Below are 18,623 nucleotides of genomic sequence, written 5' to 3'. Positions count from 1 at the left end.
GAGTAATTACTTCGAAAAATTGCTAAATGAAACAAGCAGTGATAGTACAGTGGTAAAAAACACTCAAAAGGCATAGAGTCAGGAATACATATATATACTTGAAGTAGAAAAAGCCATCAAAGGCTTGAAAGGTGGAAAGGCAGCAGGAGTAGATGATATTCGACCAGAAATGCTGAAGTATAGTGGTATAAAAGTCTTACAGTGGCTGCACTGCATAGTTCAGTAGGCCTGGATAGAGGGACGAATTCCCAATGATTGGAGTAGAGCTCTCATAGTACCTGTATATAAAAAGGGAAATAAAACTGAATATGAGAATTACAGAGGTATTACCCTACTGAGTGTTCCTGTAAGATTTATGCAAGTATACTTGAGACACGGTTGAGAAGAATTGTGGAAGAAAAGCTTGGTGAAGAACAAGCTTTATGCAGGCCAAATAGAGGCTGTCAGAATCAGATCTTCACTTTATGACATATAGTTGAGAAATCATGGGAATATAACAAAGATCTGTATTTGAGTTTTTTCGATATGGAAAAGGCATATGACAAGGTGCAAAGAGGCTTTCAATACACTACAGTTATATGGTGTCAATGGAACATTATATCAAGCAATACTAAGTTTTTATTTCAGTTCTAAGTCACCAGTTAGAATTGAAGGAAGTACGGGAAGATGGTTTAATGTTAAATCTGGTGTGAGACAAGGATGTACATTATCCCCTCTATTATCATCATCATCATCATCATCAAATTCCTGCCATGTACCCTCAAGGGGTGTACAGGATATGACAGTACTACATGAAAAAATTACATCATTACTAACTTCCTATCTACAATTTTCCTCCAAATCAGTCTGTTACTTGTCAAGACTCCAACATTATCAGATCTTATATTTCTATCATCTAAGGCACTTTGTACCGTATCAATCCACCTATATCTTGGTCTTCCTCTGGGTCGTTTTCCTGCCAACCTGGCAGAGAACACTTGTTTTGCTAATCTTTCCTCTCCCATTCTATTTAAGTGACCATACCATCTGAGATTAGCTCTGCTAATGCATTCCTGGATGCTGACAATGTCAAGTTCTTTCCTAATATCCTCATTTTTAATATGATATTGCCATTGATGCCATCTGTTCACGCCTCTAATCTTTCTCAGGACTCTCATATCTGCGGTCTCTAGTCTTTGGTCAAGTGTTTTACTTCTGACCCAGCTCTCAGATCCATAAGTTAAAATTGGTTTGAACACAGTCTTGTATACAGCTAATTTAGTGTTCCGACTAATTTCTCTCTTATTCCATATGAATTTATTCAATTGACTTCCCACGATACCAGCTTTGCTGATTCTGTTGTCTATTTCTATATTTAGTTTACCATCTTCAGTAAAAATTGTGCCTAAGTAGCTGAAATGTTTTACTTGTTCCACAGGTTCTCCATTCACAACACAGTTGACATTTTCAAAGATTCTGCCTATTTTCATTGTCTTTGTCTTTTTATTGCTGACTTTCATACCATATCTATTACAACAGCTATTCAATTTAGTCAGAGAATCTTGCAGACTTGTAGCGGATTTATTTAGAAGTATAACATCATCTGCATAAAGCAAAGAGCTGACATTAACATCTCCAATTTTGATATCAGGTTTAATACCACATTCCTTCATAATGTGATCCATATAGATAATGAATAACAGAGGGGATAATGTACATCCTTGTCTCACACCAGATTTAACATTAAACCATCTTCCTGAACTTCCTTCAATTCTAACTGCTGACTCACAACTCAAATAAAGACTAAGTATTGCTTGATATAATGCCCCATTGACACCATATAACTGCAGCGTATTGAATAGCTTCTCTCTTGGCACCTTGTCATATGCCTTTTCCAAATCGACAAAACTTAAATACAGATCTTTGTTATATTCCCATGCTTTCTCGACTATTTGTCGTAAAGTGAAGATCTGATCCTGACAGCCTCTATTTGGCCTGAATCCAGCTTGTTCTTCACCAAGCTTTTCTTCCACAATTCTTCTCAACCGTTTCTCAAGTATACTTGCATAGATCTTGCCAGGAACACTCAGTAGGGAAATACCTCTGTAATTCTCACATTCAGTCTTATTTCCCTTTTTATATATGGGTACTATGAGAGCTCTACTCCAATCATCGGGAATTCGTCCCTCTTTCCAGGCTTTCTGAACTATGCAGTGCAGCCACTGTAAGACTCTTATACCACCATACTTCAGCATTTCTGGTCGAATATCATCTACTCCTGCTGCCTTTCCACATTTCAAGCCTTTGATGGCTTTTTCGACTTCAAGTATGGATATGTATTCCTGACTGCATGCCTGGTCAGTGTTTTTTACCACTGTGCTGTCATCACTGCTTGTTTCATTTAGCAGTTTTTCAAAGTAATTACTCCATACTTCAAGGATATCTTTTTCTCCTGTTTTCATTTCACCTTTATCATCTCTAATTCCTTTTACAGCACACTTTCCTCCATTCCTAAGCTTCTTCAACAACCTCCAGAATATTTTGCCACCTTCTTGATATTTATTTTCTATATTCTTGCCAAAGTCCTCCCATGACTTTTGTTTAGCCAGTTTTACACACTGTTTAGCTTTCTTACATTTGTCTCTGTATTCTGTAAGAGTAAAAGCTGACTTATTTGCCAGGAACTTTTGATATGCTTTCTTCTTTAACTTCCTGTGTCCACCAGGTAGTTCTGATTTTTTTATCCTTGCAGACAACCTCACCACATGCCTCTCTGGCAGAATCAATCAATCAATGTTTCCTTCAGAGTTTGCCACTGAATCTCCAAGGTTTGATTCCTGTTCTCAAACTCTTTCATTTTCTTTTCAATAATATTTCTGTATTTTAGTCTACAGTTCACATCTGAGAGCTGCTCAACTTTTATTCGCTTTAAAACTTTCTTACATGTTATTCTTTTCAATATGAAATTCAATTTTATCCTGCTCAAGACTAAATAGTGATCACTTCCAATTTCAAATCCTCTGTACACTCTGGTGTCCTGCACCAGGGAGAAAACATCACTATCAACAATAACATAGTCAATGAGACTTTTCTTATTCCTAGCCTCTTCTCTCCATGTGAATTTGTGCACATTTTTATGTTGGAACATGGTGTTAGTAATAACCAGTCCATGTCCTGAGCAGAAATCCAACAGATATTTGCCATTATTATTAGCTTTGCTCTTTTCTCCAAATTTTCCCAAAATATTTTTGTATGTCTCACAATCATTTCCTACTCTACTATTTAGATCCCCAACAAGGACCAACTTTTCCTTTTTCATTGTGTCAGTTGCTTTTTCTAAAGCCTCAAAAAATTCCTCTACTTCTACCTTAGTAGAACATTCTGTGGGACCATAGGCACAAATAAGTCTCATTGTCCAGTTCCCCATTCTCATTTGCCCACATTACTCTACTTGAGACTGACTGCCATTCAAGAAGATTAGCCTCGTATTTTGTGTTGAATACTATGGCTACTCCTTCTTTTCCTTGATTGTCATTGCCTGAATATAACATTTTGTATTTATTGCTCAGAAAGACCTCACCAGTTTTGGTCTTTTTTGTTTCAGTCACCCCTATTATGTCGATCTGGTACTTATCTAATTCCTCAGCTAGCTCCATTTCTTTGCCATTCAGGCTTCTTACGTTGATAGTACCGATCTTTAACTCTGGTGATGTTGAGTTGGGGTTTGTTTTCATATTTGTTCCAGTAGCTGACTTTTCGCTGTTTGCCCTGGTTCCCTGGCGAAAACAACGGGGGCCTTGTTTAACCGGGCGACGCCCCAGCCGGCATGAAATTTTGTCATGTTGTACCATCATTTTTTATTTTGATTTAACCAATAAGAATACAATTTGGTCGGCTAAATCCCAAATTGCCAGCCCATCCTCGTTCGTTCAGTATCAAAGTAGATACCCAACAGGGTGCACCACGAGAAGGTGAGGATTGGACATTAGGTCAGAAGCCCTGGTCGGTTCTCCGCATTCCTTTAAAGGCTATGTGGAGGTCTCCTCTCAGTTATACAGCTTTGACCCTTAAGCACCCTCTATTATTCGTTATCTATATGGATCACATTATGAAGGAAAGTGGTATTAAACATGATATCAAAATTGAAGGTGTTAATTTCAGCTTTTTGCAGAAGATATTATACTTTTAAATAAATCTGCTACAAGACTCCCTGACTAAATTGAATAACTGTTGTGATAGATATGGTATGAAGGTCAGCAATAACAAGACAAAAACAATGAAAATAAGCAGAATTGTTGAAAATGTCAACTGCGTTGTGAACGGAGAACCTGTGGACCAAATAAAACATTTCAGCTACTTAGATACGATTTTTAGTGAAGATGGTAAATTAAATATGGAAATATACAACAAAGCTGGTACGGTAGGAAGTCAATTGAATAAATTCATATGGAATAAGAGAGAAATTAGTCAGAACACTAAATTAGCTGTATACATGACAGTGTTCAAACCAGTTGAAACTCATGGATCTGAGAGCTGGGTCAGAAAGTAAAACACTTTAACAAACACTAGAGATAACAGATATGAGAGTCCTGAGAAAGATTAAGCATGAAGAGATGTCATCAGTAGCAACGACATATTAAAAATGAGGATATTAGGAAAGAACTTGACATTGTCAGCATCCAGGAATGTGTTGGCAGAGCTAATCTCAGGTGGTATGGTTACTTAAACAGAATGAGCGAGGAAAGATTAGCAAAACAAGTGTTCTCTGTCAGTTTGGCAGAAAAATGACCCAGAGGAAGACCAAGATATAGGTGGATTGATATGGTACAAAGTGTGTTAGACAACAGAAATATAAGATCTAATAATTTTGGAGTCTTGACAAGTAACAGACTGATTTGGAAGAAAATTTGGAGGAATTTGATGATGATCACACTACTGCACACATAGTGGGATTCCATTGTAAGCATGTGCCCTAACTGTATGTTATTCCTAGTATTGTTTGAAATTATTGTACTGATGATGTCATAAGTATCTTAGAACAAAATATTTACTTAAATAATTTAAGTACTGTGGTCACATGTTTATGTTTAAGTTATGAATACTCCACGGGTTTCACTATATAATGAGATTTGCAATTTTGAGAGAAAGTCTACTAGTATTGAATGGGACAAGAGCTCTGTGTCTTATATAGAGGACAACTTCAATGCTTGCAACATCAAAGAATCTACAATGGTTATCCACTGACAAAGCACACTCAAACAAAACCAAAGAATGATTGTATGTGATATTTGAAAGTTACTTATTCGATCTTTCCACACGTCAGAGTAACTTTTCTGCTATCATGCATACTTACTCGTTCCATATTGTTATTAATTTTTTTTTTAATGTAACAGTTTCTACATGTTCTGTTTTTAGTTATGTAGTTTGCATTTACTCTTTTAATGTATTTTTTTTTGTACTTCCTAATCCAGAAGAAGCCATTAGCGTATGTGGTGAAACAATTCAGTATTATCATCTGTACTTTTATGACCTAATACACTCAAAGCTGTTATTTTACATCAAACATGGAACTTTTTTTTAAAGCTGCTTTGTGGATACAAGACATTATCAGAAAAAAAAAAAATGGCTACAAATGTGGCATTTACGAAATTAAATCCATAGTAGTTTCTCTGATTCAGCACCCTGAAATGTCCTTATTTTCAAAATAGGAATCAGTATTAAATGAAAAACAATCTGACAATGTGGACACCTTAAAATTAATGCAATAAATATAAGTTACAAACAATTTTATCTTGAATATTTCCATTAATACTAAATAGGTTCTAGATAATTTTTAATTATACTTCATATGAAATTCCACATATTCTAAAAATAGAAAAAGAAGTAATTCTTGGTGTTCTTAGAAGTTACAGTTGACTCACTACAGCAAACTTGTAAGAAGAACAGGAATAATTTGTTATGGATGAATTTCTTTTAGTATAGCACTGTGCCTAATGGACTTTTTCTTATAGAAGTATTTACTATGATAAATGCCTACTGTATCTATAAATTTTGTTTTCCTATTTTTTTGTATTATTTATTTATTTATTCTTTGCATTTGTCAAATCTCATTATAGGATACATTAAGGAACAGTTTTAGAAAATTCTATAGCGAATTTTGTAATATAGCATCAGCACTAAGAACTTTGGGTTTCTTGGTAGTCTGCTGCAGTGAGAAACTATATAGAACACATCATCCCCCCCCCCATCCCAAGTAATCAAATGAACATTGTTTTACCTCCATTTTGGCAGCAATGAAAAGAGCAGTAATTCCCAGCAGTTGAAGTTGCTGTTTTGGTACATTAGATTGTACAGCCAAGTATCGATCAATGTAGTCCTGTGCTAAATAGAAAGTTTCCCTATGAAGTCTGTAAACTTCACAAACCTAAAAAATTGAGTAATGTGAAAAGTTTAGAGAAAATGAAAAACTGTACATTATACAAATTTATAGAAAGCAAGTAATGAGGGTGGGGAAATATTTAAGTGAATTACAAGCACACAAAGTAATGTAGAACTATTATATTAGCTCCCTCATTGTTGGAAAGTTTTTTCACTTGGTTATAAATTAAATTAAAGATGCCATGAAATTATATTCTTGTTTAATCCTTTATACAAGTGTAAACAAACTAAGTATGCATGTGCAGTATCTTTATGACTGAACTACATGTAGAGGCTAATGACTGGACATTAGAATACATTTGGATAAAGGATTAAACAATATAGTTTCTTGGCATTTTGAATTTAATTACATTAGCACAGTTTGGAACATGTTCAACAAGCCAAACATAGAACTTTTTTTCAATCCACTTTTACATCACAAATAAGTAGGGTGGTGGTCTCACCATCAGATGGGGGACCATTTTCATTACTAATATGTGCTTTTCAAGAGCATCCATGACAGAGCAGGATTCAAATCCATAGCATGGGTTGGAGCAAAGATGCTATTTACTCAATAATTCAGACTAGCAATTTAATTAGAAATAAAGAATTAAAACAAAAAACAAAAATTGATAAGAAATATACTCCAATGGTTTTTCAAAACATTTTCAAGTATACAGTAATATGAAATTAATATTTAGTCATCAAAAAAAAAATAAGTAAATGAGTAAGTGTATACAAATCAATAGTGACTGGATGAGTTTATGACAAGGGAAAAGGGAAAATAAAAAAATTAATATCAAATAATAGGTAAATAACTTATTTCATTCTCAGCAACACACAAGATATTCTGAATAAACAAAAGACTAACAACTGATATTTTCTATTTATCAATGATAAACTGTTTGCAATCTGTCAGAGAAAAAAAAAAGTGGGAAATCATTTCTAAATAATAATTCAGAAATAATTATTTCTTCGAACTCTCCTTTAACAGTCGCTCATAACCTGGCTAACTGGACTTGCAAGATTCTTCATAACTGATGTCTTGGTGTATACAATTTTGTTTTGCCTAATTTTTTTTTTTAACCATGTCTAGAGTACATGCCATATTCAGCAGCTGAATTCCAACTTGAAAGGATTCAGCAAATGTTCAGAGATCCTTAAATACCAGATCTGATTTAATTCCATCCAGAAAGCTATGGAATTATTATGAGTTCAAAGTATGCCAATCTGTTTAATCCCAAATTATGGGATTAGATGGGATATCAGTTTGCATATTAAGAGAATGTGCTAAGGGTACTGGCAGCACTTTTCACCAGATTTTTTAGTTTGAGTATCAGCTATGGGAGAGTCCCAAGGGAATAGAAAGAGGACAAAGTGATTCCATTACATAAAGAAAATGCCAAGAAAGAAGTAGCAAATTATTGATCAATCAGTTTCTCAGGAGTGGTGGTCAAGATATTAGGGAAGTAGGTTAAAAGCAAGATTTAGGAATGGGTGGATAGAAATCTGATACTTTATGTGGGACAGCATGGTTCTGTGAAGTGTACGTCATGCCTCAGTAATTTACTCACTTTTAATACTAATGTAACAGTTGATACTGCTAGATTTTGCAGGAGCATTTGACAGGGTACCGCATAGAACTTTGTTACATAAACTGGAGCAAATGGGCTTGGATATGAAGCTGGTGGGATATAAGGGTTGGTAATGGATAGACAGAGTAGTTTGTGAAGGACTTGAGTTCAGGAGAAGATGTGTGACTAGCAATATGCCACAAGTTTCTGTGCTGAGGTCACTGCTATTTAACTTGTATGTTAATGATATAAGATATGATCTGAGGAGAAATATTCAGTTATTTATTATTGATGTAAAGCTGAGTAGAGCAATTGTTAATAAGGATGATGTGAAGATCTCGCAGGATGACTTGCATAGACTAACAGTATGGGCAAAAAAGAATGGATGGTAGGTTAAATGTGTCAAAGTGTGAGGTAATGCATTTTGGGATGAAAAGATTATCAGCTATGTACTGCATTGATGGAACTGAACTGAGAAATTATGGAGGTCAGGGATTTATGAGTGCTGGTGGATTCTGAAGTTCAGAGGGCATATTGCAAAAGTCACTAAAATACCTGATAGAATACCTGGTTATTGAAGAACCAATAACTAACAAGCAAAGATAAGATGATCACATACTTCTTTATAAAGGCATTGATATGGGCCTATCCTGACTATTGCACACAGATCTGGTGACCTGGATTCCTTGGAGATGCAGAAGAGGTGGAAAGAATCCAAAGGTGGGCGACCACAATGGTGGCAGATATATGGGTTACAGAAATTGGCAGATAGGAGGAAAAGGGAGAGGACATGATAGAGACATATAAGGTACTTAAAGGTTGTTAAAGGACTGACACAAATGAAATTTTTTAGTACATGACCAACATGGAGCCTCCATAGCTCAGTCGGTATAGACCTATTTGGTTGGGAAGACCTGGGTTCAATTCCCATCTGTGACATGAGGAACCTTTATCAGGTCTTTGACTAAAAGTGAGTTAGCTGGTCTCACAAGGAGGTGGAGGGTCCTGTGAACACACACACACACAGCTAGACAAAAAAACACAGTAAGGCAACAGGAAACCGCCTTGTATCATAATCAATTCCCTAGTTAAGTAGCATACTGCTATCCAACCAACCATAAGGTTGACGACAGAACACACACACACAACTAGCATGGGGAGAACTAAGGGCCATCCTTGGAAATTAAGAAAGAGTTCAATTAGTGATGAGGTCTATGCACCTGTGGAGGTGTCCATAATAACAATCAATTGTGCCAATTGATTGTTATTGTTTATTATTCAATTGAAAGCAAAACTGAATCCCAAGGATTCAATAATTGCAAGACATTTCAACACAACTTCTGTTTCTTTGGTTTCCTGAAAACAGACTAAATGAAAATTAGGATGATGCAACAAATTTTTTTAAAGATTCCAAATATCAAATCTTTGTAAAAATCCAGTCATCTATCCAACACTGGAACAACAACAACTGTCTTATGAATGGAAAAAGCACGAGATTAGAGAGAAGAAAATGTACTTACATTTTTGCAAAATACATGTTAATTATTAACCCTGTGGAGGTAACAGGTGAAAAAAGTGCAAGGTAGGTTGCGTGTATCTGAGAGATACATTTATTACTAGTATATGCTAAAATGCAATACAAAAAAAATTAAAAAAAAAAAAAACTGCAAATATAATACATGATGGTTTATTTTCAGTTACAATCTAGAAATTATTGAACAAAGAAACAAAAAAACAACGAAACCAATACTATACTGACATTGGAGTTTGTGGCATCTCTCAGATACATTTTACAATTTACTCAGATATTGACTATCATTCTCATCATTGCACTTGAGTAACAAAATCGCTAAATCTCTTCAACATCTGATGGATTATCCAATCGATAGATTTTTCCAGCCATTTTCAACGGTAAATAATATATATATATATATATATATATATAAAAACCTAAATCAATGTTATACTGACATCGGAGGTCGCAGTATCTCTCAGATACAAGTTACTATGAAATATCACACACCTTTAACATAACACATGTTAAACTGAAACTGACTGCATAAACAGTGTGGAATATCATTCGTAATATATGCATGCATAGCTGCTCATGACCTCCAAGCTATACGTTGGATATGTGTAAAAATATTTAGATTAAACAATTTGTTTGTATCTGTTAGATCAGTCACGATCTCCACAGGATTAAGAATCTACAATTATGATAAACAATTATCTGTGTCACTCAAAGACCATTTGTCAAGACATGCTTGTTATGTGTAATTGGTGTAATTGGCATGATCATGGTGACTATGATTTACTTTTATAAGACCAAATCATTACGTATTAGTCTATCAAATGCACATATTCTCCCCCCCCCATATGTATATGGAGGAATGTCCAAGTTTTCAGGAATGCATCATATTTAAATTAATTAAAATTAAAAATAAAAATAATATATAATGTGGGCCCACCTCTATTAACCAATCCAGTAATATAGCTCGCATTTTTGACTGAAGTGCAGGATGCCTATCTAACATCTTATGATCTCGAACATATAAAGCATCCTTAAATACCATTACCTCCCAAACTTCTCTTGCATCTGCCCAGGTAAATTGTGGCAAAGGAGATTCTCTACTGAAAACAAAGTGGCTGATATGAGAATTTGTAACAGTTCTGAAATGATTAGGAGTAATGACTGTAAGAAGTTCTGATGATGCTATTTTTCCATTGTCATTATCTAAGAAGTCTCTTTCTGGAGAGGTGCTACTTTCTTCTGATCCTGAACAGGTACTGCTACTTCTTGAAGTAACACATGCCTATGAAGTAAAGACAAAAAAATACCAATTAGTGAGATTATTTTATTGATGCTGAAAAATTAGTTAAACTTTTCTAACCCTAAAATCACGACTATTAAGCTCAGTGACTAAAATACTAGTTATCTCCATGAAATTGTATCTACTAGTAACACATGGTGCATACCAATGAACTGGCAACAGTATTTCACAAATATATTTAAAGGTAGACGGTTTAAGTTTGTGTTATACACTACTTGGAAAGAAGTCAACAGACATCATAGTGCGAGGAAGAAACAGCCATGGTGCCCACCTTAATAAGATGAACGACCACCTTTCACTACTATGACTATAGCAATCCTATGGAGTATAGTTTCCACAAGCATACGATAGTAATCAACGAAAATTATGGACCATTCTTCCTGAAGGATGTAATGAGGTCCTGGACTGTTGTGGGGAAGATGTCCCTGAACCTGACCTGATGCTCCACTTCATCCCAAAGATGTTCAATAGGATTGCAATCAAGGCTTTGTGGAGGCAAGTCAAGTTTGGTGACGTACATGTCCACCAACCATACAGTTACAGCAGCAGCTTTATGACAGAGTGCACTAGAAAGTGATAATGGTTCCAAAGAAATTCCACAAAAGTAGGACGCATTGCATAGTATAGAATGTTTAGATACCACTCAGAGTTCAAGGTTCGTAGCCAAACCAGGACTATACCATCACATCACACTGCCACCTCCAAATTTTATATTTGGGATTATGCACTATCATAAGGGATGTTTCGCTAGACATCCATCACACCTGTCCATCTACTCAATAGAAGGAGTAGCATGATTGTTGTTATTGTTGCTCAATAACAATTTCCAAGCTTCCATGTCCCACTTTACACGATGCTGCATGTAGGTTCTGGTAATATAGGGCTTGAATACTGCAGTCCTGTCATGGAAATCAACGTTGTAAGTCTCATGCTAGCGTCAATGCCCGGAACTCAGTTCTCAACATGACAGCAGTTTTTACGTGATGTCACATTTGATGAATGGGTCATCCACTGTGGGTAGCACTTGCAGTTGACTCATTGTGCTTCGATCTCAATATGACATCACTGACTGTTGATCTGGGATGGCCCAATTTGTGAACAATTTGCCAAACAGATAGGCCTGAAACATGGCATCCTATCACAATGCCTCTTCCAAACTCCGTCAGTCCCCTTCTTGCAGCCATTTCATCTAGACACAGCTGCACTGACTTTGAAGCATCATATTCCTACAAATTATACCAGCTACAAACACACAATTACTTGGCACAATATACCCTGCCCTGGAGGGTGTCTGTTGACTTCTTTCGAAGCAATGTAGTGGTTGAATGGATTCAATCAAAAGTTATTCATCATACTTTTCATTTGTAGTCACTTAATTAGATAATTTCAAATGAGAAATAATGGGAACATTAATATCATCACTCCAACAGTTGCTCTGCTAGAATGCATTTTGGATGTGCCAAAGATTACATGAACACCTAAACTTTTACAGAATTTAAGGGAAAGCAGAGAGAGAGAGATATTAGTACTACAGTTTTTGTCTATCTACCAACACCTAAGATTAAGTATTTCACCAAAAATATGCTTTAAAAAAAGTGTTTCAGCTAGTGAACTACATACATATCATATATCTGAAAACAAATGGGATCAGGTGTGTGTTAAGGGGAATATTATTATTAAGAGAGACCTCCAAGCAGTCAGGAACTCATCAAGGGAGACCATGCTACTCACATTAGGTGTCATACCTGTTCTTCAATTCATTCATGCTACTTGCATACACAACATGCAATGACAATCCATTCCAATCATGCACTACTCAATGAGAAGTCTAGCCTTAATCCTCTTCTTGATCGCATTCATTCTCATCAATTTCTCCACCCTCACAATAAAAATTCCATCTACTGAAATTCTGTATAACCCTTTCAGAAGTCTCAATGATATTATCCCTCTTTCTCTTGTTTGCTAATGTCTGCAGTCTACAAATTCTCAATCTTTCTTCATAATCTGTATTCCAAATTCTGATATCATTTCTGACACTCTCCACTGTATCAATCACCATGGAAACCAGACCTGCACACAAGTCCATGTGAGGTCTCATCAAGGCCTTATAAAGAGGCAAAATGACTTTCTTATCTTTACATGTCAAGGTTCATTTCAGCATTGTCATTATTCTCTGAGATGTATTTACAATTTTTGCTATATGACCCTTGAGCTTCAACTTACTGTTTACTAAATTTCCAAGACTCCTAACCTCATCAGTTTCTTCTAGCATAATCCCACCAATATAATACGACATTGGATATCTAATCACACTGAAGTGAATGACTTTACATTTACTGACATTCATTTTTCCATGCCCACAATTCCAGCCTATTCAAATCATTCTGCAAATACTGCATATCAGCAGCATTTCTGATTACCCTACCTATCTTTGCATTGCAGCAAATAGCTTTGTCACATGCCAAATCCTTCCCAATGTCATTAATGTACAGATTGAATAACAATGGTCTAAGGACTAATTCCTGAGGTACACCAAATCCTTCCCAATGTCATGTATGTACAGATTGAATAACAATGGTCTAAGGACTAATTCCTGAGGTACACCTCGAATCTTCCTGATATCTGTCAAGTCATCCATCCTCTTATCCATGCCAGTAGTTTATAATCCAATCCATTATTCTCCAATTTATGCAACAGTATCCCATGTCGTATTCTGTCAAAAGCCTTAGCAAAATCCCAAAGTAATCTCTGTGTATCCATTCCCCCTTGTCCAACTCAAAGGGGGGCATTATTATAGAATGTGAGCAAGCTGCTAAAACATGACCTTCCCTTGGTAAATTCATGCTGTTCATTGCAAAGTAGAGATTCTGTCAACTAATTTCTAAATGTGAGCTCTAACCAACTTTTCCAAAATCTTCATCACTCCTGAGATACTGATTGGTCGATAGTTGGATACATCAGTCTTTGCACCACTCTTGGCAATGGAATTACCATACATTCTTTCCACTCATGTGGAATCTTCTCTGTTCTGAGACTCATATAGCCTGATCAAGGGAATAGACAGTTCAGCTGAACACGTAGCATCTGTGGTGATATCCCATCAGTTCCTAGTGCAGAATTCTTATTCAGTTTGTGCAACAGCTCTAGTACGTTCTTCTTTATATATAGGCAAATGATAATGCTTGCTTGACTTGGTTGTTGAATTTGAATCTTAAGAATTTCTTTTCATCCATTAAGAAAAGAGTTTCATTACACACTAGTGCCAAAACAGATGCACCAAATCATAAGCAATAGTTAAGGCCTTGGAAAGTTGATGTCAGAATTCAGGTATGGGTAGACAAGTGATACTTGGAAATCATAATCAGGTGATATAACAAAATGATGGTTTCAAATTTCTGCTGTTATTCAGTAAAATCAATTAAGACAGAGCTGAATGTAATCCCAATCCTTTACACACAAAAATTAAATAACCAAGATCACTCCAAACAAAAAAAGGATATACATCTACTGACATAACTGAGAATTATTCATAATGGAACTGCATGCATTACTTCGATGAGAAAAAGACGATTCAAGTACATACACACACAACTGCAGTTTATATATATAAATAAAATTTTGCAGCAACTAATTTTCTTTTAGCTACCCACTGTACACATATAGCTAAAAATGTTTTTGGGATATAAAACTAAGAAATATAAATTAAGCAAATAATTTGCTAAATTACATATTTCTGTTATGTTATAAACTAGGCATTCTTTATTTGTTTCATATTTCTTCAGATGCAACACAAAAGTGCAAGTGAAGTATGACTGCTTTTACACCTTAATAATTATTAAGTTATATCTGATGGAGTATACAGTGACTCATGTGCTTATCTTTCAAGTATTGAAAATATAATACTAGTAATTTTTTTTGTCATGAAATAAGTAGTTTTGTAAAGTAGTGAAAAAAAAATGTATAAATTAAGAATCCTTATTCATAACTACTGCTTTTTTTTCATTAGGATGAATCTGACAAGAATACTAACTGCAAACCAAGAGTTATGCAAATAAATTCAGTAGGAGTGAGATGGATGAACAATGATCTTAAGCAAGCAGTGGTTTTCCCACACTGAACTTCAGTCTACCATCAATCTCATATCTTGAATCTCATGATGTTAAAGCAGTTTCACCAGTACTGTACACAGCCAGCTTTGCATTCCAAAGTTATATGGCTGTGTACAACCTCATTTATTTGAATAAGCTAAAAGTCTATTCAAATCTTCCCAAATGGAATTAACACTGGCAACATTCCTCGTTATTTGTTCTGCTGCATCTGGATTAACGAGTTCATCTAGTTGTCTTATTTCTTTCGCTACATCCAGCCATCTTGTAAAAGGTGCTTCTGCAGGTCTTTTTTCTTGTTCAATTTATGTTCAACTGGTCATGTTTCCATCCTTAAAATGTCGCCAAGTCAAACCATTTTCTCTTTGAATTCTCTAATTTCTTAGAACTGTAAGTTAATACTGAGTGTAGATAATAATAAATAATATTCTTTGGAATTTCTTGATAATATTGTGGATTTTAGGAGTTGAGTTTCCAGGAGAAAAAACTATGTATGAGATCAGCATACAATTCAGTATTCAGAAATGAAAAAGCCATTATAAAGGTTCCTCTTGTCATGACAAAAATCAAACAGGTCTTTTCCAATGAAAGGGTGCAATGTTCCACTGCTCATCCAAATGTGCAATACAAGCACTTAATCTTCATCAATTTCATGATATGTTCCCCTAAAGGGATGTTCAGGCCATGACAACACTACATGATGAAGTTTACATTATGAAAAATCTCCTATCAACAATTTTCCTCCAAATTAGTCTCTTACTTTTTAGTGCTCCAATACTGTTGTATCTTTTGTTTTCATCTAAGGCACTTCTGACTGAATCAATCCACCAAGACCTTGATCTTCCTGTTTGTCTCTTTCCTGCCATCTTGGCATAAAACACTTGTTTTGCCAATCTTTTCTCACCCATTCTATTTAAGTAGCCATACCACCTTAGATTAGTTCTGCTCACACATTCTTGAATGCTAACAATGTCAAAGTTCTGATAAACACTTAGAACAAAAATGATATTAAACCAATTGATATAACCATAAGAAAGAACATGTCTTAAAACCCTTTGATTCTCATGTTTCATCAAATTGTAATAATTTGCTCTTTAGCTTCAGGATATATAAGAAGACATCAGAAGTTTCGAAGAAATTTGAAGACACAGAGGAGGGGGGAGGTCATCAGAGTTTTTTGTGGTGCAAGACAAGTCTGCAACTGAGATTCGCTGAACTTTGTGAGACTTTGGCGAATTATGCCCCAACATATCCAACAACTGCCAGATGGGCTAAGTTTAAACTGGGCATCCTGAGACAACAGATGCCCCCAGGTCAGGAAGACCTTCCACAGCAATCACACCTGAAAACAATGATGCAGTGCATGCCATGATCCTTGATGATAAATGAATTACATTGATGGACCTGTGTTTCATTCAGGATTTGTCAATGCGTGCAGGTCACAAAGATGTCCCTAATGATTTTGACCCTCTCTCTTCCATGCTATCCCCATAAATTTCACTAATTGGTCTTCCCATCTTGTAGGTAGTCTTCCTGGTTCTCTTTATTCTTGATTGCCAATTGAGTATTCTATATGTCATCTTTTATCCCGAGTCTGACTATGTGGCCTAGCATCTCATCTTGCTTTCGTATACTGTAGTTACCACATCTTTTATGTCTGATCTCTCTCTCTCTCTCTCTTAGTTCTGTATTTCTAACACGTTCCATTTTGCTGATGTTACAAATCCTACATTCTATTGCATGCTGAATTATCCAGATTCTCTTCTTCTTTTCTTGTGTTCCATGTTTCTGATCTGTATGTGAGTGATGGAAGAATGTCGCTATTAAATAGTTTTGCCTTGGCACAGATGTCAAGATATGGATCAATAAGCGTGTCTTTTAGTCTGTTGAATAATAGCCATGTGGTTTCCTTTCTTTTTACTAGTTCAGATAAATCATCATTAATTTTTATTGCTTGTTCTAAGTAACTGTATGAGTCAACTTGTTGTATAAGCATGTCATTAATACAGAGGTGACTGTCACTTGTGTAGATGTTTTTAATCTATTTTGCTTTTTCTAGACTGATATCTAAGCCTACCTCACTGATGATTGTGTATATTTTTTTTTCACACATTTCTTCTAGATAGATGAATATCAGAGCCAAAAACATTGCAAAGACTCTGGGGATATCCAGGGAATGAGTTGGGGTCATTTTGCATGTCCACTAACATCTGGACATGCAAAAGCTCTAAGCAAAATGAGTCCTCAAATGTTTGAATGCAGACAAAAAAGAGAATGTCTGCTATCATTAAGGGATTTTTGGGTCATTTTTTGTGAAATCAGGTGCAAATTTTTGGCACATATTGTAACTGTTAATGAAACATGGCTTCATCACTACGACCCAGAGACCAATCAATGGAGTGGAGATGCAAAGGTTCTCCATGGCCAAAGAAGACCCAAACCCAAAAGTCGGCAGAGAATTGTCTTTTAGGATATGGATCTGTAATCCTTACCAAGTACCTCAAAAAAGTGAAATTTACAGCAGCAGTTTATTCAACAGCTCTGAAAGAGGTACTGAAGGAAAAACACCATGGGGAAACTGATCAGAGGCATGTTGCTTTTGCAGGACGACACACCTACTCACACTGCTCATGAAACCCAACAGACAATGCACAACTTGGGCTTTCAATTTCTGCCTCACCCACCCACCCTATTCACCAGATCTGACTGCTTACTATTCCCAAATTTAAAGAAATCAAAACAAGCACCATACAATTGAAAGGAGTGTGAATTTCCCCACAGATGCAATAAGTGAGCACAGCAGCCTTGTCTGGTCCTAAAATCTGTTTAGCTGACTCCAGAGGTGTCGAGGTAGATTGAATCATGGGCAATTTGACAGATCTGCAATTGGGTACTTGTAATTCCACAAGTCATATGGGAGAGCTGAAGGCAAGTCAGTTCTCTGAAGGTGAAAAGATATCTTGATGTATAGGAAGACAATATTTCTGATTTTCTTTATTTCTTTAATGATATCTTCTTCTCTTCTGAAGTCTGGAGGAGTGATGTGGGAAAGAATAGGTAACCATGAGAGAGTTGTAGATCATAATAATTAGAGCCATCTCTGTTACCTTAGGTTTAAGTTGCGTATCCACAGGGGTTGAGTGGTTACTTCGGCTCCAAACAATACTTTGCAACAAGACTAGAGTCAGGGCTGCTGTTCATCTCCTAGTTTTGCATCATCTACAAAGAGTTGTACATTACTGGTTAAACCAACTGAATTTCATTAATATACAAATTAAATAACAGTGGTCCCAAAACAGACCCTCCCCTTGTGGCACACCACTAGCAACTTTCCTCTTTTAATTTAGTAATCTCCCCCAGACCCCCATACACAACTTAATGTTACCTATCTGATAGCCTGTCACCTATTCAATTCACTAGTCTGTTATCCAATCCCATTTGCTTCAGTTTAGTGACCAACTTGTGGTGTGGCAATTTATCAAAAGCCTTTGGAAAATATAAGTATACCACTGTATCAATCAGTGGATTCCTGCATAGATTTAGCAAATTTAGGTAGACAAGGAAACCTGTGCAGAGTTAAACATAATGTAAAAATTTTTGAAACAGCCCTAGAAATTCTGTTATAATTTGTCAATTATGCTATTTCACTATAAACAAAGAATAAACCTACACATTTTGTCAATCAAGCATGTTAATTGTAAGCATATCCTTATTGT

The 18,623-nt window shown here is 35.7% G+C and overlaps 1 protein-coding gene across 1 annotated transcript in view; it reads right to left on the bottom strand.

Annotated features, from left to right (window-relative positions):
• LOC150103394 (G1/S-specific cyclin-E-like) overlaps positions 1-18,623 on the bottom strand; it is an 86,848-nt gene that overhangs the window by 46,048 nt on the left and 22,177 nt on the right. The window contains exons 4-5 of the mRNA XM_090397701.1: positions 10,439-10,783; positions 6,257-6,403 (exon numbers count right to left, since the gene is read on the bottom strand). Coding sequence (XP_090253827.1) covers positions 6,257-6,403; positions 10,439-10,783 — 492 coding nt within the window. The remainder of the gene's footprint in view (positions 1-6,256; positions 6,404-10,438; positions 10,784-18,623) is intronic.

This window comes from Typopeltis vanoorti, chromosome 9, assembly GCF_054136105.1.
Source record: "Typopeltis vanoorti isolate ZY-2024b chromosome 9, IOZ_Tvanoo_1.0, whole genome shotgun sequence".
Taxonomy (NCBI): domain Eukaryota; kingdom Metazoa; phylum Arthropoda; class Arachnida; order Uropygi; family Thelyphonidae; genus Typopeltis; species Typopeltis vanoorti.
The sequence above is the reverse complement of the archived record's forward strand: the minus strand, read 5'-3'. Positions and strand labels throughout refer to the sequence as shown.